Here is a 27,876-nt window from a genome sequence, read left to right on the forward strand (position 1 = left end):
GAAGGGGTAGGAATGCTATGCTGTCTCTCTAATGACAACAGAGAAAAAAAACTACACCATTAAGGCATTACCAAAGCACCTGGAAGGAGAATGAGGCATAGCAGAATGTGGGGGGGGGACAGAACATGCACAATATATTGTCTGATTAAAAAAAAAAACATTAAGTCTCACTCAAGGCCAAGCGAGCGCGACTGTCTCCCCCCTGAAAGAGCTCTCCATCCTCGCCAATTAGCGGACAGGAGGAGCAGAGCCAGTCAGTCGTGGCTTTGCAAGACTGACAGGATGCGTGAAGCAGGCAGCGTCTCCGCGCTGCATTACCGTGAGCATCGCGCGGCTTCCCCAGGCTCCGGGGACGCTCCCAGGATCACTCCTGTGTGCATCGCGCACATCCTACAGTAGGAGCCCATCAGCGCATCGTCGTTGGAAGGCTCTGTCCGAATTGCCGTAATACATCAGTGTGTCAGGGGGAAGCGACCGGCTGGGTGATTATTCATGGTTACCTCGGCTAACTGGATTACCACCTCGCCCACCCCCTGCCGCCGCTCTGTTGTTCTCCCTGTGAGTTTGGGGATGAGGCGGGCAGGGCAGGCGTCCTCGTGCGGAGAGGAAGGCGGACACCCCGCAGTAATGACAAGATGGCATCCGGCGTGCACAGCTGGGCAGAAAGGGAGGAGAAAGACCGACAGCAGCCAGCCTCCACTCGCATTTCACTGACTGCTGCTCTCCTGGGGGTTGGGGTGGCACTGAGGGCGGGGGCGGGGGCGTGGGGGGAGGGGGGCACACCCAGCCTAAGATGCCACATCCTGACAGCCAGAGTGAAGATGGAGGCAAGCAGTGACAGGATGCCCGAAGACATCATCAGTCATTGGTGCCGACAAGAGAGCGAAAGCTGACTGGGGGAGGAGGAGAAAGGATGGGGGAGGGGGGTGGAGACCAGAGACACCAGGAGAGGCATCCCCAGGAGGTAAACATACGTAGATACTAAATTTTTCCCGAAAACACTTACCAGGCTCCAGCCCCATTAAAGCTACAGAATTTTACCTTAATTACCCCCACAACTGCCAGTGACCCACCACTGAGCACAATGGGAAGAAACCAGTGACACGTAACCGACAGGGTCAGGGAATGCATCAAGCAAAAACAATTTAAAAAAAGAAGTTCAGGATACCATGTTACAACCAAAGAAAATGGCATCTTATGCACCCCAGGTTCCCATGACTGGCACTGCTGCCGCACCCTTGTATGAACACCTTGATTTGATCCAGTAAAAATGTCCAGCCTAAGTTACTGCTTGGGATAAAGCTGTCTACTGCTCAACTAAAACTATATATCATGTATGACAAACATTTTGAGCCTTTAAACATTCCACAGTGATTCTTAAGAAAATAGTCCAGCCCAACAGAACCTGAAAACACATGGTGGCATTCTTCCTGCCCCCTTAGAGCAGCAGTGATGATCCCCCTTCCCCCCCCGAGGCCTGATCTCCAGGGCAGCAAATTGGCCTATCATCTTATGCCACATGACCTCAGTACAACAACCCCCCACCACACACACACACACACACACACACACATACACTCTTCAGTCCGTTAGAAGCCGACCTCAGAATCCGCAAGATCTCAGCCTGGTTTGCCAAAGTACTGCCACGTTGGCTGACACCAAGAAGGTACAGTACTGTCAATAGACTAGGATGGCTACTTTTTCCAGGTCATTATTGACACCGGTCGCCCTAAACCTCTGAGTCATCTCCACACAGGGTGGTGTCATACACCCGGAATGAAACGAGGTGCTGGGGGAGGGACACATACCTATTTGGAGCTCAGCAGTGAGGGATGCGGAGGCCCTAATGCAGAATGCGTCTTTGCCGCTGCTTAATATGTATACAGAACTCCCCCAGGAGATCACAAACGCGCTGTCTGTCACCACGTCCCATCTCAAACGGCGGCGCGCACTGACAGCCAGACTGCCAGTCTTGGAGACAGCGACAGAGCTGGATTTTTTTTTTGAATGCTAACAAATCCTGAGCATATTATTTGTGATGTTAGTTGAGATTATTAGGGTGTTCAGACGAACCAAAGTAAAGGAGGTTGTTGTGTCTGCGTGTGTGTTTTTTGTAATACACAAAACAAAAGCTCAACAGCTTTTGGAGATGGAGGTGTGAATGAGTACAACAATGTGAGAGTTTGCCACTTTAGTACTTGCACCGAAGCTGTCAAAACACCTCCTCCCCACAGAGGCCTAAAAAAAAGGCCCGGCAGACACTCCCGGCTCCAGGCTGACCAATCGCAGCACGGGACACAAGAGCGCTGCAGAGCCATCAAACCGCTCAGGTAACATAACAGTGGTGGCAGCTTGTGGCATCTCCCCATTTTTCGAGCCACACCTCTGACTGCCTTTTATCTTTAGCGACCGTGTACCTCCCACTGCCGCGCACCTCCCACTGCCGCGCACCTCCCACTGCCACGCACCTCCCACTGCCACGCACCTCCCACTGCCACGCACCTCCCACTGCCGCGCACCTCCGACTGCCGCGCACCTCCCACTGCCACGCACCTCCCACTGCCACGCACCTCCCACTGCCACGCACCTCCCACTGCCACGCACCTCCGACTGCCGCGCACCTCCGACTGCCGTGCACCTCCCACTGCCGCGCACCTCCCACTGCCGCGCACCTCCGACTGCCTTTTACCTCTAGCGACTGCGCATCTCCCACTGCCACGCACCTCCCACTGCCGCGCACCTCCCACTGCCTTTTACCTCTAGCGACTGCGCACGTCCGACTGCCACGCACCTCCGGCTGCCAGACACCTCCGGCTGCCAGACACCTCCGACTGCCAGACACCTCCGACTGCCAGACACCTCCGACTGCCAGACACCTCCGACTGCCATGCATCTCTGATTGCCAGACACCTCCGACTGCCTTTTACCTCTAGCGACTGCGCATCTCCAACTGCCACGCACCACCGACTGCCAGACACCTCCGACTGCCTTTTACCTCTAGCGACTGCGCATCTCCAACTGCCACGCACCACTGACTGCCAGACACCTCCGACTGCCTTTTACTTCTAGCGACTGCGCATCTCCGACTGCCACGCACCACCGACTGCCAGACACCTCCGACTGCCTTTTATCTCTAGCGACTGCGCATCTCCAACTGCCACGCACCACCGACTGCCACGCACCTCCGACGTCCAGACACTTCCGACTGCCTTTTACCTCTAGCGACTGCGCATCTCCAACTGCCACGCACCACCGACTGCCAGACACCTCCGACGTCCAGACACTTCCGACTGCCTTTTATCTCTAGCGACTGCGCATCTCCAACTGCCACGCACCACCGACTGCCACGCACCTCCGACGTCCAGACACTTCCGACTGCCTTTTACCTCTAGCGACTGCGCATCTCCAACTGCCACGCACCACCGACTGCCAGACACCTCCGACTGCCTTTTATCTCTAGCGACTGCGCATCTCCAACTGCCACGCACCACCGACTGCCAGACACCTCCGACGTCCAGACACTTCCGACTGCCTTTTACCTCTAGCGACCGCGCACCTCCGACTGCCACGCACCTCCGACTGCCACGCACCTCCGACTGCCACGCACCTCCGACTGCCAGGCACCTCCGACTGCCAGGCACCTCCGACTGCCAGGCACCTCCGACTGCCTTTTATCTCTAGCGACTGCGCACCTCCAACTGCCACGCACCACCGACTGCCAGACACCTCCGACGTCCAGACACCTCCGACTGCCTTTTATCTCTAGCGACTGCGCATCTCCAACTGCCACGCACCACCGACTGCCAGACACCTCCGACGTCCAGACACTTCCGACTGCCTTTTACCTCTAGCGACCGCGCACCTCCGACTGCCACGCACCTCCGACTGCCAGACACCTCCGACTGCCTTTTACCTCTAGCGACTGCCGCGCACCTCCGACTGCCTTTTACCTCTAGCGACTGCGCACCTCCGACTGCCAGACACCTCCGACTGCCAGACACCTCCGACTGCCTTTTACCTCTAGCGACTGCGCACCTCCGACTGCCGCGCACCTCCGACTGCCGCGCACCTCCGACTGCCGCGCACCTCCGACTGCCTTTTATCTCTAGCGACTGCGCATCTCCAACTGCCACGCACCTCCGACTGCCAGACACCTCCGACTGCCTTTTATCTCTAGCGACTGCGCACCTCCGACCGCCACGCACCTCCGACCGCCACGCACCTCCGACCGCCAGACACCTCCGACCGCCAGACACCTCCGACTGCCTTTTACCTCTAGCGACTGCCGCGCACCTCCGACTGCCGCGCACCTCCGACTGCCGCGCACCTCCGACTGCCTTTTACCTCTAGCGACTGCCGCGCACCTCCGACTGCCTTTTACCTCTAGTGACTGCCGCGCACCTCCGACTGCCGCGCACCTCCGACTGCCGCGCACCTCCGACTGCCGCGCACCTCCGACTGCCAGACACTTCCGACTGCCTTTTACCTCTAGCGACTGCACGCCTCCGATTGCCGCGCACCAAGTCTGCCTCAGAGCTGCAGAGCAGAAGACAAAAGCAGATATAGGGACATCCAATTGAAATTAACTGAAAAAAATCCTTTCTGCAGGACCAGTGGAAACTTCTATGGTTTTGGCCTGAGGTTGGGCCAAATGACACCCCCCTACCCCCACAAGTTTAAACGGATCCACTGGATTTGCATCACGCTCTGAAAGCAAGCCAGCCCAACGGCATCCACATCTTTGATAGAGCCGTGCTGCGCTATCGAGCTTGGCGAAAGCTGGTCCACTGTTTACGGCAGAGATAGAGTAATTGCGTGTTTGAGAGGGAGTTGTGCCACAGCCTATAATCAAAGTCTGATCCCGTGCCCCCCCTCCCCTTTCCTCAATGCCTCGCGCCAGTAGAGGGCAGGGAGATGCGGGTCAATTACGACTGTGTAATCTGTAATTGAGACGATCATTTCATTTGGAGATGATTACACGCTGGCTGCCTAACGCTTCACAGAGGCTTGCAGGGAAAAAAAAGTTTGGATTCTAGAACTCGTTTCATCAATGGCTGTGTAGCACACAAAGAGAACCTGCTGGAACGTGAGGCGTGGCACTGACACCTAGGCTGCCTGATGTAACAGCTATACAGCTCCAATCTAAAACTTTCTAGCCAGGTAGCAAAAAAACAGCACTTGTCACAATGTAGTAGAAAACCTTCCATTTTTGGGTTTTTATTTACAAGTAACAATGATTAATAAACCACCTACACCTAGCTCAGTGTGTGTGTGTGGATTATGTTTATGTTTATATTACATGTACCCCATAATGTGATAAGAACGTGTTATTTTGACTTTGTGGGGACTATTTTTCCGGTCCCCAAAAAAGATCTGTGAATGCAATCAAAAAACTAAAAATTCCAAAAGTCCTGTATTTAGTTTGGTTACTTATGGTTAAGCTTAGGGCTGGGTAGGGATTAAGGGTGTCATGTTGGGATTAGCATTTTCCGCACAGAAATAAATGGAGTCCCCACAAAGATATAATTACAAACCTCTTTGTGTGTGTGTGTGTGTGTGTGTGTACATTTGTATGCCATCCCTGCATAGGTCCCACAGGTGAGTTTGTTCCTGGAGTCCTGTGAAGTCTCAAAACCCGAGTCTCAACACTGCCCATGTGCAACTGTGCACTATGGAATGGAATCCCATCCATCCTGTTCCAAACTCATGCCTTGTGGACAGGGTCCAGGCTAACCTAGATAAGAGCAGTGCCTTACAGGATGAGAGTGAACAATGCAAACAACATAATTTATGGGATAAGCCAGCCTCTGGAAAACAGGGCCGGAATCTGAAGTCTCACGGGCATGCACTGATCCATAGGCGTTTTCAACAAGGTAAGCTAGTACCATTAAGGAGATTCCTCGACCCACATCCCCTCCGCTGGATGAAAACAGACAGGAGGATACTGGATGTCAGGATGTCATACTTCAACCTTCCAGGATTGCATCCTCTCCATTCTGGACAGCTAGCATAAGGAAAGTAAAGAACAGATGAAGAGGCAAACGCCATTCTCCATGTTCTCATTCCTGCATTTATGAGAACCACACAGGCTCAACCCTTTGCTGCAGTGCCTGCATTTGTCTCCACAGGTGGAGGCAGTGATGCTTCAGGTTAGCAAACGTCAGGGACGTGCGAGTTCTGCAGACACACGCTGTCACCCTCAACTGGCTGGTGAGAGTCTACTTCCAGCTTCAGACACCCCTGTGGAATGCCACCAGTGACCATGGCATCCAGTCCAAAGGACCGACGAAAGATTTTGACCCAGTTAGTTACTGAAACATGCCATCTGGACAGGACAGTGTAAGTGTTGTAATGTGTAAAAGCGCTACACCTCCATCACTACCGAAGAATTAGAATGCATCCCAAGAGCAACACTGCACGCTTTCATGTTTACACACCGCTGCTGATTCCACAGCTCAGCTCCAGACTCCTCCTTCAGCTTCCTTCTCCCCCTCCTTTCTTTCTAGCGCTAAGGAGCTATGGATAACAGCAGGCCAGGCAGGACTGAGCCAACAAAGATGAGCAGAAATCAGGAAGCAAGGCAAGGTTCCTTGACCCAATATTTACGGCTTCCAGAACAGCCTTCCTTTTTGTGTGGCCTTCTCCTGCACCCAGGGCCCAGTACTCCACACCCTACCATTTGGCTTGCACCCTCTGATTACAGTGGTGCTAGGCCGGCCCCACCATCTGTGGCCGCAGCTCTGCCGTGCCGTGGGCGACGGGAGGCCCTCAGAGACCGGCATGCCTTTACTAGCCCAGGCACTAGCTCCTCTTCTTCCAGGCTGGAGACTGACCGCCTTGGGATCGCGGTGAGGGTACACAGTGGGAAAGGGGGGGGAGGACAGGGAGTGAAGACGGCCCTTCCGGTACCTGGAGCCGATGCGTCTCCATAGCGTCAGACGCAGGGGTTCTAGGGTTCAAACAAGCGCAAACACACCAGACTACAGGGTGACGGAGGGACGGAAGGGAAAGAGGAAATCAGACAGAAACACATGGACAGATGGAGAGAAAGAGACGGAGAGAGAGACGAAGTGTGGGAGGGAGAGAGAAACAGAGAGAGACATACAGCTAACTCCCACTGATGTCCTGCCATGACCACTTCAGCTCAGTCTTCGCCAAAGTGGCAGAACCAGCATGCTCTTCCTTTACTGTTTTTACATTTCCCCTCCGCATGCTCACTGAGAAATGCACATGTAACTTTTTTAATTTTTCGAACACATGTTAGATCCTCCAGACTGGGGGGCGGTTTTCAGCACTTGAAAGATTCTGCTACTTTGATCTAAAGATCATGTCGAAAGTCTTGGCTCCCCTTGCCCGACCCTACAAAGAGTTACGTAAACGGAGCTACCTGGAACTAGCGATCCTCGCAGGTCAATAGACTAAACTGTTCTGGGAGATGAAATCCATAAAGTACTTCTCATAGGGATGGGGCCTGAAAGCATGAGAGCACAGCATCGTCATGCAAATTCTTAAAGAGGTCAATCGGCAATGGTAACTTTCCGAACGAGCCCGTATCAAGGCACCCTGCCCAACGGCGTCTGCTGCACACGGCGGATGCAGTAACGAAATCTCGCTCTCACTCTCTCTTCTCACCTTCATTCCTGGCCAGCCGGCTGCAACCTGGATCAAGTTCCAGATGCCGGGTAGGGGCACGGCTTGTGGGAGGCGGTTCGGGACCGTGAAATCCGCGGGATGTCCTTGGCTCTGGCACTCCAACTAATTCACTGTACCGGTTGAACCTGCTGTACCCTTGGGCAGTTTTTCCATCCCTAAATCCCAGGGCTCCTCACTGCAGGCCACCTACCTGACTATCCAAGAGATGGAGTAAGCATCCAGCAGCTTGTGGAGATGCTGAGTTTTGACTCCTTTCCCCACCTGGGGACTTACCTCTTCCTTGCCCTACCTTTGCCTCACGTCAAGACGCCGTGCAGGTACAGTGTTAGTTTCAGGTTTGAGGTTACAGTTCTTCAAGAATGTGCAAATTCGTCTTGGAAAGAGCCTTCCACAGTATTCCACAGCACAGACAGAGAGAGAGATCCTTTTCAGGTACAAAGCCCCCCCCCCCATACCTTCATTATTTGAAAGTCTTTTCATGAAACACTGGCATTTCCAAACACAATTAGCAACCGAGCTAAGACTTCCTCTCGCAGAACAGAACTCCCGGTCCCTGAATAAAATGCAGAATCCATTTCCGCTTCTCCTTACTCGCTTGCTTCTCCAACCCCATTCCTCTGATGTTCCCCCACGGAGAAGCCGACGGTCCTTATCAGATGTATGTGAACCCATGCACTGTGCCCTCTGCACCCCTCCTCCGTCTGCCTCAACCACTGTTCATGTGTCTCAGCATTAAGGCAGACAGGTAAGTGAAAGCGGTAAACAGCAACATGAACGAGGCCCTCCTGCGCCCCTTATGTCCTCTCACCTACCACGGCACCACCTAAGCTCCATCCCCACCCCACACTCCTGCACTCATCCCCCTTGGCTCTTCCCCTCTGGCCCTTGAGACAGGCTAAGTTCCTGTAAATTGCCACCTGGTTGACCCCCAGCCGTCTATCGGCTGCCACTAGAGACCAGGTCACTGGCGGTGCTGCTCATCTTTGCAGCTCTCTCTGCATGAAGGCAAGCCAAGAGGGACAAATCTACTCCCAGCACCCACCCCACCCCCCTCCCCAACCCACACACAGACAGGCGAGGCTCCACGTATCATACTGGTGTCATTCTCAAACACATCTGGAATGTTACAGTTGTTTTGATTACATAATGAATACACCCTTAATTAAGGAGTCACTTTCATGTCAGCATCCTTGTCAAGGTCACCCACAACGCAGGCCTGTTGCATGAGCCGGTAAGGACCATGATGCAAAAGGCAGCCGATTTAAGTGTCAGAGGAGGCCCCCAGTTTTATTTCTGGTTCGGGGACACCATTAATCACAGCATCCATCTAAAAATTCCAGAAAAAACGCTCCCAACCCCCAAGCCCCCCCCCCCCCCCCCCCCCAAGGACCTTTTGCAAACACTGTCAGATAATGTGTAACCTTCAGATTTCTATAAATGTAGCCTGGTTGTCAAAAGAAAAAAATAAATACAGCTTCATTTTCCAAAAGAGACCCTTCTGTTAGTAAACATTACTAAGCCTTCAAGACTCAACTTTGTATCCCAGGAATGCTATTCTTGTAAAAAAAAAAAAAAAAAAATCACTTACAGTATTTCAAACCTCTGAGGTCGCAAGCTAAGAAATGACAATAAACGTATCAAATCACTTTTTCAAAACAGTCTAGGTTTTTGGTCACTGGGTCAAGTCCAGGTCAGACAGGTCAGGACCAAGGGATCAGTTCTGGCACGTCACAGGAGAAGAACAGGGCAAGCATTTTAAGGTGGGGGGGGGGGGGCCTCAAACATCCGGATCAAACTGTGATTTTAAGGGCGGACTCGCACTTGGCCTGCCTACCTTGTACAATGGCCGAGCACGATTGTCCCACCTCCTCACTCCCCCGCTGGCCTGCACTCACATTGCCCTTAACAAGCCTGGCCTGAGCACGCTTGTGCCATCACCGTGTGACTTTTTTGGATTGAAGAAAAAACATAGGAAAGCAATATCGCACGGCAGAATGGAATTCATGATTAATGTCCTTATTTTGTGGCTTATTTAGAGTTGTTTTGGGTACGATGACACTCATAGATTTACCCAGGATGCAACGCAGTAATTTTTATTTATTCATGCTGCACCAATAAGAAGACAGTCCGACATTATACCAAATATCTGAGAGTTTGTGTCGACTAGCGCTGCACAGGATACGATAAATACCATGGTATAGCATGCTAGAAAGCTGCTCGGTATTACATTTCTTTAGTACTGGTCTAATTACACTGTCGCTGTCGCTAATGTTATATATCGCTATTCTTCGAATCAGAATCATGGACTCAATATGTCTGAACTACTGCCAAAACTCAGTTATACACCATGTCAGAATTGCACACATCATGCGGTATAGAATACTAAAAGGTCAGCTAGCTGAGCATGATCTCCCTAGCCTCAAGTCAGTGATTTATGTAAGCGATCTTATAATATAGCAAGATCTTATAATATAGCAAACAGGCTACGTTAACATCATCAAACTAGCATCTGTACCTACAGGTTATGATGCTAAGCTGTGTTTTCAGCAGTTAGATAATGGAGTATAATGCGCTGCACAGGAATTTTTTTATGTTTATTGAGCAGATGAGCGCTTATATTATGTGTACAGCTTACCAGATCTTTTCCTTCCAGGCTCGGGTCATGTATAGTGCACATATGCGCATGCGTGTGTCAGTCTGTTTTCTGTACACGGGCACAGTTAGCGATCACACTACATCCGTACCATGCCCGAATCCAACTGACCGTGCTCTGGTCCACCTCTCCAAGCAGGCCAGGGCACGGTACAGAGAGAGCACACTCATCAAACAAACCGGCTAATGTAAGTACACCCTAAGAGTACCACAGTTCAAGGTAGTCTTCATGCTGTGAGAAATGGGGAGGGCTAAACTCCACCCAAACACCTCCCCACACCAATGCACCCCTAGTGAAAGCCATAAAAATTAATAGAGGAAAAACTGCAAATTAGGAAGAAAAATGAACAATGCTCAATTATACATAGAGCCCTTAGACAAGCAAAACAAAGAACAAAAGAAAAAAGGAAAAACAGAAAATAAGGGAAATTAAAAGCTGACAAACCCGCAGGTTATACCGGGAGGGGGTGGGTTCGTCGGTGGACTCACCAAGCCATCACAGTTGCTTATGGCGACAGATGTGCCCCTCTCACCAGTGACGTCCCCCACATAGAGGCAGTGGCCCTGCAGTGGCTCGGAACGCGTCTCCATGCCGTCCTCTTGCCACTCCACCTTGGCTCCGGGTGCCACCAGTCGCGAATTTAGCCGCAAACGCAGATGGAACTCCCGGCCGAAGACGGTGACGTTGTAGAAGAGCCTGTCGACGCGCTCCCTGTGGAGCTCACCATCCTCCTCCTCCTCCTCCTCCCCCTTCTGATGCTCGATCGCGGCCGTCTCCCTCCTGTGGCGCCTAAGGTGCTGCCTGGCCGTCACGGCATGTGACAGGAACCTGCCCTCAGCGTCCGTGCTCACCGGAGTCACCAGTCCATACTCCCCCAGGACATGCTGCAGAGAGTCTGAAGGGGGGGGGGCACCATCAGCCCAGAATGACAAATATTGTTACCAAAACATAACCATCCAAATTCAGATTTGCAAGCCCAGCAGAAACGGTAAGCGGGCAGGGAGCGACTTCAATTCAGTGAAGATGATGCACTCGGCATGCAAATCTGGGGGTGCTTTTCCATTCAAAGATGCACACATACCCAAATGGTGTAAACAACAAACACATACACGCCTGGAGCCAGGGAAGAATACTCTCATGGGTATCATGGCACACTTTATAACAAACTTAGGGAATACTGTATTGCATTCAACATAAACATCATAATACATGACATATTTAATTTCAGCTAGAGTCCTAAATTATTGTTACTGTCAAGAAGCCTCGTCTCTTATGGGTGCCGCTAATTGCAGACACCTTCCCTTCGCCTCCACTTTAAATTGGTAAACAAAAGGTGGGGAGAAGTACTGGAAAAAAATAACTCCGAAGGCTTGAAACTGGCGTCCAGTTTACCTCGAAGACAACAGCACGTGGCTGCCACACATGGAAGAAGAGGTTTCGTGTGTACGTTTCACTTCTTCCCCGAGAGTAACAAAAAAGATAACAGCACGATCGAGGCGATAATTGAGGTTCTTACACGCTAAATAATGTTTTCTCACTGCCAGAGCCCCGTCCGCGACGTGCTTACAGCTCGCTTCCTCCACTAGGATTAAAAGCGACCTGCGTGTGTGGATGACTTTACTTTGTTTTTTAATAACTAGGAAGAACGCATACCTTTGGCAAAAAGAACGAAACATTTAGCAAAAATACCACAACAATAATACTTTCCACTGATATCACCATTATTATTATTATTATTATTATTATTATTATTATTATTATTAAAGCAAGACTATGTTGCCGTTTTTATTACTGTTTGAATTTCATTCGATTCTTTAACTAAAAATATTGTAAAACCATGAACGGTACAATACATTGAAGTCTATGCAATTTCCTTACAAAGCTTTTGCAATTAACGGCACGCCTGCTGTTAGTCTGTTTTTTGGGGGCATCATTAGCGCATCATTATAGCTCGAAGTCAGCTCGCAAACTACTGACATCAAAGATGCGTTCAACGGCGAATGAGGCTCGTTTATTTAACTCGACTGCAGATGTGATTTATTCCGGCTTTTCTGGCACCGAACTTAAGAGGGTGTCGATGCCAGCTAGCGCACGCGAGAAGGTGCCAGACGGAGCGCACGAGCAGGCAATAACACATTTTTAATAAAGGAAAATAATAACGACAATGGTCTGATTGTCAACTGTTTGTAACGTTTGGTATAATTTCAAGAAATGTTCTCGTAACTGTTCAAGTGGTTTTAAATTTGTAACAAATAGCAAACCGTTTGAAAACACTGTGCATCGCTCGTTTATAAGTGATGGGTGAATTATTTTAATTTCACAATGCATATTCAGATTTGCATTCAAGCATAGCGCTTATACAATTATTATAAAGTTCTTTCTGAAATATAAACAACTTGAGTGTTATTCGTTGAGCTACATTTCTGTTATTGATATGGTATTTCTATTTCCTCTCGATTACTATTATTCACTAATAAGTTTAAGATTAAATTGCACAAACTTATTTCTACGATCGTGTCTTATTTTTATTTATTCGCATCCTCTAAACACAAGAAAAAGAGCTGGGGATTTTATTTATAATCAATACTGATTCGATCACTCGTTCATTCACTCGTTTAAATCAATAGATTCATATCACCACAGCCGTAACAGTCCTGCCATACCACCGATGCAGTTTGCTGAAATGTTAAGAAATAAGTCATGCAATTTAAGAGAGAACACACGCATTAAATAGAGTTGCTAATGTTTTGCCTGCTGACGGGATGTGGGGGAAAAACGCACGCTTCGCAGTGAGACTGATGACATGGCACGGCGGACAAGAAATTTCCTTGAAATTGTCCTAGGAAGCAAAATACGCACATGAACTAGAAGTTAAAAAGCGGCATGGGTGGTGGGGGGATTAAGGAACAGCTCAGAGAGGAAAGACAGCCTTGAGGCGGCTTGACCGCGAAGTGTGGACCGCGTAAAGAGTTCACGTACCTATGCTACTGGCGATGTAAAGGCCGCTCGTGGGCACGACGAGCAGCAGCGTCATTAGGCACGCGAATCCCGGCGCGAGCTCCATGGCAGCTCCGAACTGCGCACGTGAGAGAGACGGGCTTTGGGATCCAGCGTGTTAAAGTTCCCCCGCGACCAGCTAATTCGCCACTCCAGCAACAGCAGCCCGCAACTAACTGCAAAGTGCACCGGGAGGGAACGCTCTATCCTCTCTCTCTCTAGCTTTGAGCGCTCCCTCTCTCACTTTCTCTCTCACTCTGTGTTTCTGTCCCTGCCTCTCTCTCTCTCTCTCTCTCTCTCTCTCTCACTTTCTCCCTCTATCTCTCCCTTTCTCTCTCACTTTCTCTCTCTCCCTCTCCGCGCACACACGCGCCCACACGTTCTCGCACCAAACAGAGCGCGAGGAAGCGAACAGAATACTTGGATGAAGCGCGCGGGGCGTGCTGCGCGTCAAGTTCAAGTTACCCTGACTGACACACCGCTGACAACTCTGCACAAGTCAGAAAAATAATACGCATGTATGTGTGCATGTGAGTGCAGAAGTTTTTCACCTTCTCTCAGGGCGGCAACGCGACAAAAAATAATTAAGATGTCAATCGCTGTTCGTAGCGTTTCGCGTTCCAGAGCACTAAATTGTGCATTGCTTGCATAAACTTTGTGGATCTCAGCTTCCAACGAGTGCATACATCGGTGCAACAGCTCCCCCTGCGTCGCCGAATGAAACTCGCACAACTTCGCAAGGTGGATAGAGAACTGACAGGCTAGCCAAAGAACTAGCAGGATGCAGCACACTTACATAAAGTGTCTGTCAGTGATAAAATAATTGGTGCGATGAAGAGCCTAGCAAAACCACCTTGCCTATTATTGCGCAATGTTTCTGTCTACTTAGTTTTATCATTTAATTGCTTTGACTTTACGGTCTGGTTGATTGCAGAGCAATGCCAGAATCAATGTCCAGTAAAATTATATTTAACTGTAGCTAAACGAGCGGTCAGTGCCGATCAGCTTCTTCATGGATGGGTACATTAAGTATTCAGGTTGTGTACCACATGTCATAACAAAGTTTTAACCGTCCATTAGTCATCTACTCTGCGTATGTATCATACACAAAGACTTGTTATAAAGACTGAAATGGACTACCACCGTTGTAACATTTTGTAAGTAGTAGTGCTGTCATTTCAGAGAGCACTGTGAAACTGAAGTTCTAATATATATTGTATATTAACACTACTGTTGTCTATATAAATATAAATATATATATACATATATATGTGCCATTTTATGAGAAGATTCAGTGCACTGGAGAATACTAGAATGCTTAGAATAGATCAAAAAGAATGAGGAAAACCAACAACAAGATGGAAGGACTCAGTCGTCACAAAATGCCACTGGGAAGCCTGATGACCCAGACAGAAGACGGAACATTCTGGAGGAATGCCCTTTATATTGTTGCCAGGAGTTGATATCGACTTGACAGTACATACTATCAATAATGATAATGAAACAGGTCAATGCAAATCTGCCGACTCACTAAGGGATCCCACCAGTAATCTCTGCCAATATCGCCATCCAATCTCATCACGGTAGCTGAGGGTCAAATAAACTGTAGGGAAGTTGATCTTATTTTTATATGTGCTGTTACAGAACTGCATACTGTTCAGGGTGCCCCCTGTGATGGACTGGTACCCCGTCAAGGGTGCCCCCTGCCTCATGTCCTGTGATGGACTGGTATCCCATCCAGGGTGCCCCCTGCCTTGTGCCCTGTGATGGCCTGGTATCCTGTCCAAGGTGACCCCTGCCTTGTGCCCTGTGATGACCTGGTATCCCGTCCAGGGTGCCCCCTGCCTCGCGCCCTGTGATGGACTGGTATCCCGTCCAGGGTGCCTCATGCCCTGTGATGGACTGGTATCCCATCCAGGGTGCCCCCTGCCTTGTGCCCTGTGATGACCTGGTACCCCGTCCAGGGTGACCCCTGCCTTGTGCCCTGTGATGGACTGGTATCCCGTCCAGGGTGACCCCTGCCTCGTGCCCTGTGATGGACTGGTATCCCGTCCAGGGTGCCTCATGCCCTGTGATGGACTGGTATCCCGTCCAGGGTGCCCCCTGCCTCGTGTCCTGTGATAGACTGGTATCCCGTCCAGGGTGACTCCTGCCTCGCGCCCTGTGATGGACTGGTATCCCGTCCAGGGTGCCCCCTGTGATGGACTGGTATCCCATCCAGGGTGCCCCCTGCCTCGCGCCCTGTGATGGCCTGGTATCCCGTCCAGGTTGCCCCCTGCCTCGCGCCCTGTGATGGCCTGGTATCCTGTCCAGGTTGCCCCCTGCCTCGTGCCCTGTGATGGACTGGTATCCCGTCCAAGGTGACCCCTGCCTCGTGCCCTGTGATGACCTGGTATCCCGTCCAGGTTGCCCCCTGCCTCGTGCCCTGTGATGGACTGGTATCCCGTCCAGGGTGCCCCCTGCCTCGTGCCCTGTGATGGACTGTTATCCCGTCCAGGGTGCCCCCTGCCTCGTGCCCTGTGATGGACTGGTATCCCGTCCAGGGTGCCCCCTGCCTCGTGCCCTGTGATGGACTGGTATCCCGTCCAGGGTGCCCCCTTCCTCGTGCCCTGTGATGGACTGGTATCCCGTCCAGGGTGCCCCCTGCCTCATGTCCTGTGATTCCTAGAATAGGCTGCAGGATAAGTGCTTATAATTATGAATGATTTAACTACAATGCAGATTTTGTCTCATATTTTCTCTTTTTTACACTCAGCAGTTTATATAGATGGATATTTCCTTAGAAATTATTTTTCAGGAACCCAACAGCAGTGTTCTTTCATTTTCAGCTCGCACTCATCATGGTCACAACAACAGCAACACCGGTTTGGTTTGTCCTGGGACATGATTCCACAGATGACCACCGTGAGTAGTGACTGAAGATCAGCGGTAAAGAGTGAGATGATGCGCAGGTTAACTTTCACAGTATGTGCAGAGTTCGCATTTTGACGGCCCCCCAGCCACCTGAGCTGCAGGATGCCACTGTTGAAAGCCCAGTCATCTCTCGTTTTGAATTCCTGTCTCTGCAGTTGTAACCAGTTCCTCTGGGTATAAATTCTTGTCCTTGGCCGCAGGGGAGGGCCCACTCAGTGTTGTCAGGATGAAATAGTTCTTGTGTATTTTACGGCCTTCATATTGGTTGGAAATGTCACACCGCTCCTAACTGGCTTCAACCGCTGCAAACGGTTCCTTTCCACCCATCTGTTCCTGGTCTCTTCTGTGTTGCCATGGAGATACCAAGCCCTGCACCTTGAAAAGTACACTTCTAAGGCTGGGAGACATTAATATCCTTCCTTCTCAGACGTCCCTGTTTGTGTGTCTTATTGCAGGAGGCTGAGACATGGTGCCAGGATTTCAGAAGTGAGGAAAAACCAGGCTTCATCTGTTCTTGAGCAAACAGCTTGTGCATTTAAAAAAAGAGAAATATTCCATTTGACATGCAAATGGAAACCAAATAAATGTTGTCTTGCATTGACACAAGGCTTCGACAGTTAATGGCAAACAGACACAGGTTTAAATCGTGGAAGTAAATGCCATAGGTCAGCATTTCACTGCTGGCAGGATGTGCTCTTTGTCATTATTCACATTTTCACACTGCAGTTGTCCCAGGTCCAAGGAGGTTCTGTTACTTTGTTCTCCAATAAAGATACCCTCCATCTGTCTTCTAACCATGTATCATGGACAGGGCCACAGTGGGGCCTGGAGCCTATCCCAGACAGCATAGGGCAGAGGTAGACCTTGGATAGGATGCCAGTCTACCGCAGGGCATGAGCGTGCCCACACTGTACTGTACTGGCTGTTCAGAGATGCCTAACTGCATCTTGGACTGTAGTAGGTTACCTGTGAAATTCAGGGAGAGCTTGCAAACTCTACACACAGACCAGAGGGGGGATTCAACCCCAAATAAATTGGGGTACGCAGTTGTTTATGGCTGAAATCTATGATGCAGTAAAGCTTAGTGAGTTTGAATGCTGTACCTATGATGAGAAGGTCCCAGGTTCAAATCCCACAGTTAGCAGATCGATTTTCCTATTGGGCCCTTGAGTGAGGCACTTAACCCTATTTACTGCAGGGACTGGCTTTCCTGCTTTCTCAGTCGTATGTCGCTTCGGATAAAAGCATCTGTAAGTAAATGTAAATGCACACTTTTAAACATGATACAGTTATGCTACATTTTTCCTTACAACTGTGGTATGAGAGGTCTTCTACTCCTCCTCTTCTCCTACTCCTCCTCTTCTCCTTCTCATACTCCTCCTCTTCTCCTCCTCCTCTTCTCATACTCCTCCTCTTCTTCCTCTCCTACTCCCCTTCTTCTCTTCTCCAACCTCCTGCTCCTCAGCGACAGACTGAGCAGAGAGGCAGAAGTGGACTTTGTGTGGATGGGCAGCAGGCTGCAGGGCCGCAGATATCCACCGAACCCGGCCAGTTGTCAGCTCTGGCATTGCGTGGGGGGGGGGGGGGTTGCGGAGCACTGGGGACACGGCACGATGCGGTCAAAGATCGGCATAAACAAAACCAGTTTGGGCTGCTTATTAAAACTACCTCAAGTTCCTCTAGTTTGTGTATGAGGGACCGTCTTGGGTCATCAGTTGCAATGAGGCTTCCAGGTAACACACAGCCACGCACCAGCTAACGATGCTGACCTGTATCTCACCAGGTTCCAGCTTGGGGAGGCCCCCTGCACTCCTGCTGCTGCTGCTGCTGGCTCTGTTGCATAAGCTCCCTCCCCACAGCCTCTCTCGTCCGCTCTTGGAGCTGCGCGAAAAACACATCTGGTTGACATCGGAATGAAAGTTTGAAACCTGCCATTTTGTGGTGGGGAGGAGCTAAGGGAAGAGGATCAGATTCTTACGGGAGAACTGATGCTGTGACCAACCACGGAGGTCTGCAGTGGGGCAGGCTGCTTACCCGGATGGAAATCCTGCATCTTGGCCAGATACTCCCACAGCCCCGGCCTCAGAGGCACCCAGCCAGTACGGCTACCAACACCAAAATGCTTGCAATATCTGTGATGTAGCTGAAATGGCCAGAGAGCACTAGTTTCTGCTCTAATCATGTCTTTTGCCTCTTACTGATCAATTATACTGTCACACCCTGCCTAGCCTATCCTCCCGTCTCCTTCCCCAGCATGACCATATTGAGCCACGCCTGTTTCTTATTAGTCTTACCTCTGGTTCCTGCCCTTCTGTGATTCGCTCCAGCTGTCTCTTGTTCTGTTCCCTTGTTAGTCTTCTATATAAAAGTGCTTCCTGTCCCGTGCTCCCTAGTCCTGTCATTAACATCATAGCTTCTTCCCCTGTATATGGCTGCGTTTTCCCCAGTGAGAGCTTTCCCGTTTCGACCCCTCGGGGTCTCTTCTGTTTTCCCCTACTCCAAGTATAAATAAAGGTCCTTTCTTTGATCCTCACGCCCGTTTGCCACTCCCTTGCTTCCCCATCATGACATATACCACCTTTCCCATTTTTTCCCTAAAAAGCTTACCAAAGAAGTAATGAAATCTAGCAATACAGCTGTTTTACCAGAAATACACGGGATATACAACAGAGGGCATTGGCTGTCCCAGCGCGGAGGTGAAATCAGGTGGCAAACTCATCTATCTTCCAAACATTTATCCAGTGCGGGGTCTTCGGAGAACCCAGAGTCTAGCCCAGGCAGCTTAGGGGACGAGTAAGGGGACAGTCACAGGGCACACACACACTATGGGCAATTTAGAGGCACAAATTCACTTATATGCATGGAGAGAACATGTGAAACTGGGAACTCCACTGCCAATAGGCATCTTAAGAGATGCCCCAAAGAAATTGTTTTAGCCAATCAAAATGTCGCTGTTAATTCTCTGTTAATCATACATACTTGCCTATAAATTTCCCAATGCAGCCATGAAGCAGCACATGAAAGTGCCTCAATGTAGGGAAGGATGTCACCCGTGCGCTCGCACAATCCATCCAGCCAAAGACAGCGTTCGGGCGTCTCTCTCCACCCGTTGACCTGTGACCCTGCCACAGTGAGGATCTCCCGGGAAGAAGAGATGAGGGGGAATATCTAAAACATTTACAGATGAGAACAGCACCAGAAAACACATTTTCTTTAAACTCCTGCCTTTGGAAGGGGAAGACAGGGTGGCTGAAGCAGAGGGATGGGATTCTCACATTTACATGTGCAGATTTACATAACGGCGCATGTTAATGAAGCTTGGCCGTTCCGGGAAACGGCGCTCAGTGGGCGAAGCGTCCCGTTTCAGCCTCGGCCAGGTCACACGCCGCGGCGACGCTCGGTTCTCTGCACACACACGCATACCTGACGAAGGACGTGCAAGTTTTCAAAGTGCTTCTAGCTTATGACATGAGTGTCGCTTAGTAAAATACTTTAAGCTGTTAAAGACACACCTACACTTTCAAAAGTAACCCAGCTAGCAAATCAGCCCAGCCAATGGCCTTTGACGACTGCAATGTGGGGGGAGGGGGGGTAGTGCCATTTTATTTGAACCCCCAAATTGCACAAAGTTGATGAATTAGTTTGTGTTTTGATTTAATTGTGATTGCAGGGACAACAGGAGAGTCACCACACAAGCCTGATAGTCCTCACCATCTGAAAAATGTGTGTGTGTGTGTGTGTGTGTGTGCGTGCGTGCGTGTGTGTGTACGCGTGTGCACGCATGTGTGTTTGAGGTAAATTTAACTGCCCTGACACAAATGCAAGCCAGCATTTACTGCCCAAGGATCTTCCTTCAAGTCGGCTCATTCCTAATTAGCCCCCCGCCACCAGCCCACAAGATTTAATGGGGCCTCGTAACGCCGGCCCTCGCCCCCCTGTCTCTCAGCGTGGTCCTGGGGCCTGGGTAGGTACTGCTCTTTACAACCATCTCGACTCGCCATACAGCCCCGCACGCTCTCCTTGAAGTGCCTGATCACACACAAAAAAAAAACCTCTGGGATACTGCCAGAAAGTGATCATGAAGCCACAGAAAAAGTGAAATTCGGGCGGTTTATTGGTGAGCTTTCTGCCCGGTAACCATGCCGGCAGCTGGCTTTGAGCAGCGTTAGCCAGATGGGGACAGAAAGGTAGGAAAAGGAAAGAGTGGGGATCCTTCAAAAAATAAATAATCCCACTTCGGGCACAGGATGTGGGGAAGCTCTATAGTGGTGTGTTGGAGGTTCTGGAAGAAATTTTAAACTACTTAAAAAAATAGATGAAAATGACCTCATGCGGCCACAGTTTGCACTTTTCCTTGATGGGTCAGATTAATCACAGCAGGGACGTCTGCTCTGATGCATCTATAGAAACCATGCCACCTTTTTCCACCGCAGCCGTGACGTTTATTGAGAGACACATCAAATGTCAGAAACAGGGGCTAAATGCTAGGTCTGTCTTACGTGAGAGGGGACCAGCAAAGAGGGGACCGTCAAAGAGGGGACCAGCAAAGAGGGGACCAGCAAAGAGGGGACCGTCAAAGAGGAGACCAGCAAAGAGGGGACCAGCAAAGAGGGGACCAGCAAAGAGGGGACCGTCAAAGAGGGGACCAGCAAAGAGGGGACCAGCAAAGAGGGGACCGTCAAAGAGGGGACCAGCAAAGAGGGGACGAGCAAAGAGGGGACCGTCAAAGAGGAGACCAGCAAAGAGGGGACCAGCAAAGAGGGGACCAGCAAAGAGGGGACCAGCAGAGAGGGGACCAGCAAAGAGGAGACCAGCAAAGAGGGGACCGTCAAAGAGGGGACCAGCAAAGAGGAGACCAGCAAAGAGGGGACCAGCAAAGAGGGGACCAGCAAAGAGAAGACCAGCAAAGAGGAGACCAGCAAAGAGGGGACCAGCAAAGAGGGGACCAGCAAAGTGACTGTCCTCCAGCTACGTGGTCTGCATTCTAAAGTTCTGATCTTTAAAAATTCTTCTGTTAAAGTCTACAGAAAGTATTTTTGTCTATGCCAGAAACCTGTATAAACAAGTTTTTGTAAAGTTTGTAAAATCTCCACCACTAATTCCTGGGTTTCGTGTCTCACATTGTTATTTTGTTAAAGCAATCTACAAAGTATGTGTGTGAAGCATTACAGTGGGAAAAGTTATTGATGAAAATTCAAATTTTTAATCGAAATAATATCTCATTTCTGACACCTGTATGTGATCAAGGTGTAATATCCATCACTCACCCACAGAACCATAATAATCAAAAATGCTGCTTACATCCTCAATTTCTTATTCTGGTTGGTAAAATGACGTGATAAAGGGGAGCTGGATTGAGTGTTTATCATGATTGTGATGTACTACTGTTGGTGATCAAAGACCACCATCTCCAACACATGGCTCTACAATCTATGTTAACATCAAGCACATTTCGAACAGTTTGACAGAGGCATTCTCCTAAAACACCATGTGATGCCGTTCCCAGACCTGCCATTGGCTACCGGGCAAGCAGACACAAGACAAGGATATGTCCCCATGATGACCTAATCAAAGACAGTCCAGTCTGAAATGTCACTCTAATGACATAACAGAAAAAAGCCCCTGTCACGATTTAATGGGAGTGTGACTGGACTGAGGTGTCTATGCGCTCACATGATCAGAGTGAGACCAGCCTGGAGATAATCCAAAACTTCTGTCTTTTCTACACAACTAAAATTGAAATGAAATGGTTTAACCCCCAACAACATGCCTGATAGTCCTCACCATCTGAAAAGTAGCAGCTTTTGGGGTAGAATGTCAAGCTATGACTCGTGTATGTTTATAGGTTTACATTCTCAGGCATGTTTCATTGAAGAACAGAACCTAGCCTAGGAAAACTGTTTTTGGCCTGGGAGAATGAACACCCCCTCCCAGTATGACTGCCTCCTTTAATGAAGACCATATTCTATGCCCTACTGGGAAGACTGTGAAGTCGCTCTAAGAGTCTGAAAAACTCTTTATTCGCCCCATCCGCGCCACCTCGACATCCGCCTCTGCGTTCGGGTGAGACGTATAAACTCAGCATCAGCATTTCCAGACAATGATTCCTTTGGACGTAAAGGAAGCAGCCTGTGTTGTTTATGGTATCATAGCTCAATGGGGCAGAGTGCACTTATTCTGGAGCAAAAATCTTCTGGAGTTTGTATGAGGAAGTAAATATTTGAGTCATAGTGTAAAGTTCATGCGGGTAGCATAAGGTATAATATAAACACAGTATATCAATGGCTAAGCGCAGATTTGTCAGCGATCTTACAGCAAACATGCCTCGGTAGAATGGAAACCATTCAACAGATGCTTGAATAGTTGCATATCTCCAAATTTTTTCTTTATACATCTCTGCCAAACCTCTCATTTACCATTTGGCCTGTCGTCCTGCCTTTTCGAAGAAGGCTTTCTTTTTCACGTTGCCATATTTGAGGAATATCTACCTTCCCCTTTGCCTGAATTAAATTAATTTTCCCCCCCCGTCTCCAATTCAAATGAGAGGATTACCATGCAAACTGATTGCATAAAGTTTTCAATCTATTTACACGCTTCGCTTTGCGAAGACAAGTAATTCCAAATCGGGATATGGATATAATCATTTTTGGAATGAATCATAAAATTCAACTCCTTCCGAGTAATCACTAAAAAATCTATTAGGTAGTCATTTATCTATATGCTTTATAGCACACATGTATCTACCCATCTAACTTTTAATCACTTACCTGGTAACCTGAAGCCCAAACGAAGAAACCAAAGGCAGGACGGCATTGGAAAGACGACAGGAACTCACAGGTTAAACATATTCTGTAATAATATGACTCCTTCTGCCCTAGATATTGATAACACTGTGTTTAGTAAATTAAGCGTTTTTCTGTTCAGTATGGTTTTAGGTCTACATATGTCTGTGCCTGTGTAGTCATATATATACTACACAAGGGGAAAAATCTAAAAATGCGGAATGTATTTTGTTTAGTTACTTATGGCTGAGATTAGGGCTGGTTAGGGGTTAAGGTTGTCATTGTTGTGATTAGGGATATAACCATAGAAATGACTGGAGAGTCTCCACACACATACATTTATATATACTGTACACACACATATACATAAGCTAGTGACATTTGTTTGTGTCAGTGCTGGCAGATCTTGGCCAGCAGGGAGGTAATTGCAGGCTGCGGTTTACAGTGCAGACAATGATAGTCAGTGAGGTCGCAGTGAAATCGATCGTCGCTCATGAAGGCCTGGGAGGTCAAAGCCCAAGATGCTGTATGCGTGGAGAATCCCCCAAAGTCAGATGGGAAGATATGCACTGGCTTCTGGGAGACGTCGGGGATACAGTGGGACTAGGCAATTACTTCGGATGAGACTTAATTGATACCCTCCTCCGTTCTATCAATAAAGATGCAGTGATTCCAAAACGACATGTATCTGGTCCCTGTCTGTATGAGCCATTATTAATGGCTGTGGCAGACAGAGTTATTGAGCAAATAAACAGGCAAGAGTGTCGTCCCAGTACACAAGCAGGAAAAGGCCAGGCAGACAGTGAAAGCCCACTGGAATGCAAAATGGTAACAGTGTCAAAAAAACACAAAGCTGCACTCCAGTTCACTGGATAAATACAGGAATAATTCATGTATGACATTATTTTCATCCTCTTTTGAGTCCGTGCCTTAAATTCAGCAAATTCCGTAAAATGTACTTAGTTGAAATAATTCATGTCAACAGCTGCTTAGAAAACATCTGCATACCGTCTTATACTCCATTAAAAAAAAAACAAAAAACATTATTTTGTGAGCGTAATCCTTTTACGCTGTGCCCCTTTTCTGCATAACAATTTCCAGGTTGATGACTTAAAATCCCGACAAATGTTCTTCCATCAGTCAGTGAACACTGCAATCAGGGATCATCACTATGATGCATTCTAATGGTCATCCTGATCAAAATGCAATTTTTACTACCGACATTTTAAAAATATGACCAACATAGTGTTTTCTTCTCAGCCAAAACATTTCACCACAGATACGTTTGTAGACACAGGCAGTTTGCCCATCCCTGGTTGGAATCACCTACTCAAGGATTTACGAGAGGTGGTCGTCAAGAATGAGAGCCACAGAGGTCAGGGGTGTTTGATCCTGTGGTCTGAGAGATGGCAAACTGGCCCTTTTTAAGTCACAGGAGTGAGACTTTAATGAATGAGGCGACGGGATGACAGAGGAAACACGGTGAGGAATAGAGCGCAGTGCATCCTTCCTACCACTAGAGGTCTAGTGAGAGTTGACCCACAATTAGCTGGAAAATCAGTTAAAGGGCAGACAGGGCTATTGAGGCCTTTTAATTCGATAATGCACATGCCCCACGTGTGCATCGGGCCGTGCGAGAGCCTCACTCACAGTCATAGAAAATAATGGTGGAAAACCCTCCAGAACCACCACTGGCGGATTCAGAGCCATGAAGTCACTCTAGTGCTATATGAATATTGAGTTCATCTGGTTTCTTTATCCAAAGTGACTCACAGACATGACTACCCATGATGCCCTCCCCCATGAGTGCTAAATAGCACCGCAAACATGCGTGCAGAAAGGAGCTGCATATAAGGCAGCATCCACAATATTCAGCGTGATACCTGCATCCATGCATACCAGACAAGGAGCAGAAAGACATTCCAAGAACCAAACAAAGAGCATGTTATCAGCACAGGAAATCAGCAGCAAGATCTAATGCCATGTAACCTAATAAAAGCTCAGATTAATACTTCCAGGAATGTACACAAATCACTAATGATGGAATGCAAGTCCAGCCCGGACCCAAACTCTGCATGCTATCCTGAGAACACAGCTCCCCCCCCCCCCCCATGGCATAGACTGGAGAGAGAAACTCAGCGTTCGGGAAGTTATGGGTCTCCGAAAGGCAGCAGACTTACGCGTACTGTACAATAGACTCCATCTCAGCAGAGCAGAAGAGAGAGAAAATAACATAACCACTTTGTTCCATTCCTTTCATTAACTCGCAATGACCAGTAATTACTCCGTGCTTCATTCAATAAGTATTTATAGTTCTAAACATTCCTATTAAGTAATGGAGTAAATAACTGCCGTCACCCAGATGGAAAGGATTGCCGGGCTCTTCTGTGAAACATACTGCTCTTCAATTACAGTGACCCACCCCCCCCAGCCCCTAGCCCCAGGAAAAACCCAGCCTTCGCCACACACACCATCCCTCTCATCGCATGCCGACTGTTCATGCCCCAAAGCTACTATCTTTGGCTGACTGGGGAGCTTTTGAAATTGCCGGAATTGGAGCTCGTGGCCTCACTCCTCACAGGATTGGTTTCCATGAGGAGACGGAGGGGGGAGGAGCTTAACCCGAGTGGCAAGCCTGCAGCCGACGAGCGGCTCTGATAACGGGGGCTGGAACGCCGCCACTCTTGAAGGTATGAATGGAAGCAGCTTATTGTTTGAGTAACAGGTGCTAGGTAACAATGCCTGGCGTTCATGTGTGTTTTTTTTTTGCCAGGATCTTTCCGTGACTGAGCTCCAAGAGAAACATGAAGCAGGGAAGGAGACTACTCCAGCCAATCATTGTGTGTATATATCAATTCGCCCAACTCCCAGGATAGGCTCCTGGCTCATCGTCACCCTCTACTGGACAAAGAGTTATGGGTGATGGATAGATATGTAACAGGCATGACGCTGACCAGAGATATCCGTGTATTAGTCAGCTCAGGCTAATATATAGATATGTGGCCAGTTGAAAGATGCAGATGTCAATGTAGGGTCATTATATGGATTAAGGAATGTAGAATGAATGAATCTTACATTTATATAGCACTTTTCAAGACACCAAAGTTCTTTACAGAAGCAATGGGGAAACAGTTCAACCACCTTTGTGTGGCCCCCACCTGGGTGATGCGACGGCAGCCATTCTGCACCAGTATGCTGACCACACAGTAGCTAAGATGGTGAAGGAGTAGAAGAGAATTCACCAGTAAGATATAGGGGATGAGTAGGAGGCCAGATTTGATACGGCCACAGCGGGCAATTTTAGCGAGGACATCGCCCAGTTATCCCTTTAACAAAACTGTGGAGACAAATAAATACAAAGGAAACTACACAGAAAAATAACATGGCGGCTAAGCTGCAGGGCTACAATGGGGTGTGGGATGAAGCATGAGGATCTAGGTCTCTGTTGTGCAGTTCTGGGAGAACAGAGCAGCCAGACCTCAGTCTTATAGAGCCATCAATAGTCAGGCAGAGGTGAAGTGAATGCATGGAGTCCTCACTATGACGTCCAAAGCCTCGCTTCCCACTTTCATAGCCTCCTGCAGCCTGACATATGAGCGTGCCCTGTATTTGTTAAACAGTATTTAGGTCCAGATGGACACAATACAGGGAACAGAGCACGGCCAAATGTGGCAGCATGGGCACGGCAAGTTCCCACCAAATGTTCTGTTTGTGGACAGCCCCATTGTGGGTGACATGCCCTGCTCACTGTTACTGAAAGACGTGCAGACAGCCCTGATCCTGGAGTGCCGGTACTCCTGAAGAACCACACCTGATCTCAGGCAGATAGAAGAAGGCCTGCTGGATACCAGCACTTCAGGATCAGGGTTAACTAAACCTGTGCTACAATAAGAAGGGCACACAGCATTCGCTGAGGTGTCTGCTGAGTCTCTATGTGCCCAGTCTGCAGTGTGTGGGGCTTTGGGGGGGGAGGGTGATTTCACCAATTAAGGTACAACATCAAGCCTAATAAAGATCCGGATCTTCTTCCTAATAGAGGAGGTCTGGAGAAGTGCCAGGAAATCAAATTCCCCGTGACCATCAGCCCAGACCTCCCGGTCCTTTGGGTCATTTCTCCAAATGTCAGTTCCCCGGGATCCAGGCGATTTAACGGATTTCCGAGGAGGTTCTCATTTCCACTCCAGAAAATGAGTCTAAACACTTCCAATCGAAAGATTCTGCGCAGAACGTTTCTGGGCTCCATGGAAAGCCCTTCAAATATGTCATCTTCTCCTCCATCATGCTTTCTTTTGTGATATAAATAGGAGCAAAAATAAAAGAGAATATAAACCCAAAACTAACACCCTGCAAATCAAGCGCGGGACGCACCAAACTCCAAGAGATCTGCAGGCTGCTGCGGGACGTGCGTGGGGGAGGGAGAGATGGATCCCACTCATCTGATCCCAGGGGCTGGACTTCCCAGCAAAAATGAAACACGGGTGGGGGGGGGGGGCATTCTGGCAACTCAGTCCGAACCAGATGCTACGCTGTTGGCCCACTCTGCTTAAGTAAGCAGTGTCCATGATAACAAGCCTCCTTAGAGTGTCCCCGCCCGCCGTCTTATCTCACCCTACTCCGGAGAAGAAAGTCAGCAAGTCACAACAGACTGTTGAGTATGCAGGGCCTCAGAAATCAAGACAGTGAACAAAGTGTCTCTGCTCAGCTCCTCAACACTTGTTGACGCCTGCTGTTTACGAGGCCCGCTCTCAGAGAGGCAGCCCCCCTCCCCCGATTCCCTCACAAGCTCCCGGCCTCATAGCGCCTTGTCCAGACATCGAATCACACTGTGCGGTAGAGAGTATGGCTGCTCCCCACGCGACGTTCCAATCAATACATGTC

At 49.0% G+C, this 27,876-nt stretch overlaps 1 protein-coding gene and 1 long non-coding RNA gene across 3 annotated transcripts in view; one reads left to right on the top strand and one right to left on the bottom strand.

The window, feature by feature from the left end:
* Nucleotides 1-13,560, bottom strand: part of LOC111855482 (A disintegrin and metalloproteinase with thrombospondin motifs 2-like) — a 116,298-nt gene extending 102,738 nt beyond the window's left edge. The window contains exons 1-2 of one of the 2 annotated variants that reach the window (XM_023834522.2): nucleotides 13,286-13,560; nucleotides 10,795-11,201 (exon numbers count right to left, since the gene is read on the bottom strand). In XM_023834522.2, the coding sequence (XP_023690290.2) occupies nucleotides 10,795-11,201; nucleotides 13,286-13,370 (492 nt within the window). In that variant the 5' untranslated portion in view covers nucleotides 13,371-13,560. The remainder of the gene's footprint in view (nucleotides 1-10,794; nucleotides 11,202-13,285) is intronic. The other variant, XM_023834523.2, reaches the window with a different exon arrangement.
* Nucleotides 13,561-13,694: 134 nt separating this feature from the next.
* LOC111855483 (uncharacterized) lies at nucleotides 13,695-16,772 on the top strand. The gene is made up of 3 exons (XR_002840904.2): nucleotides 13,695-13,833; nucleotides 16,132-16,207; nucleotides 16,672-16,772. It is a non-coding gene; the product is annotated as an uncharacterized lncRNA (long non-coding RNA).
* Nucleotides 16,773-27,876: the final 11,104 nt, after the last annotated feature.

The sequence above is a fragment of the Paramormyrops kingsleyae genome, chromosome 10, assembly GCF_048594095.1.
Source record: "Paramormyrops kingsleyae isolate MSU_618 chromosome 10, PKINGS_0.4, whole genome shotgun sequence".
Classification (NCBI taxonomy): domain Eukaryota; kingdom Metazoa; phylum Chordata; class Actinopteri; order Osteoglossiformes; family Mormyridae; genus Paramormyrops; species Paramormyrops kingsleyae.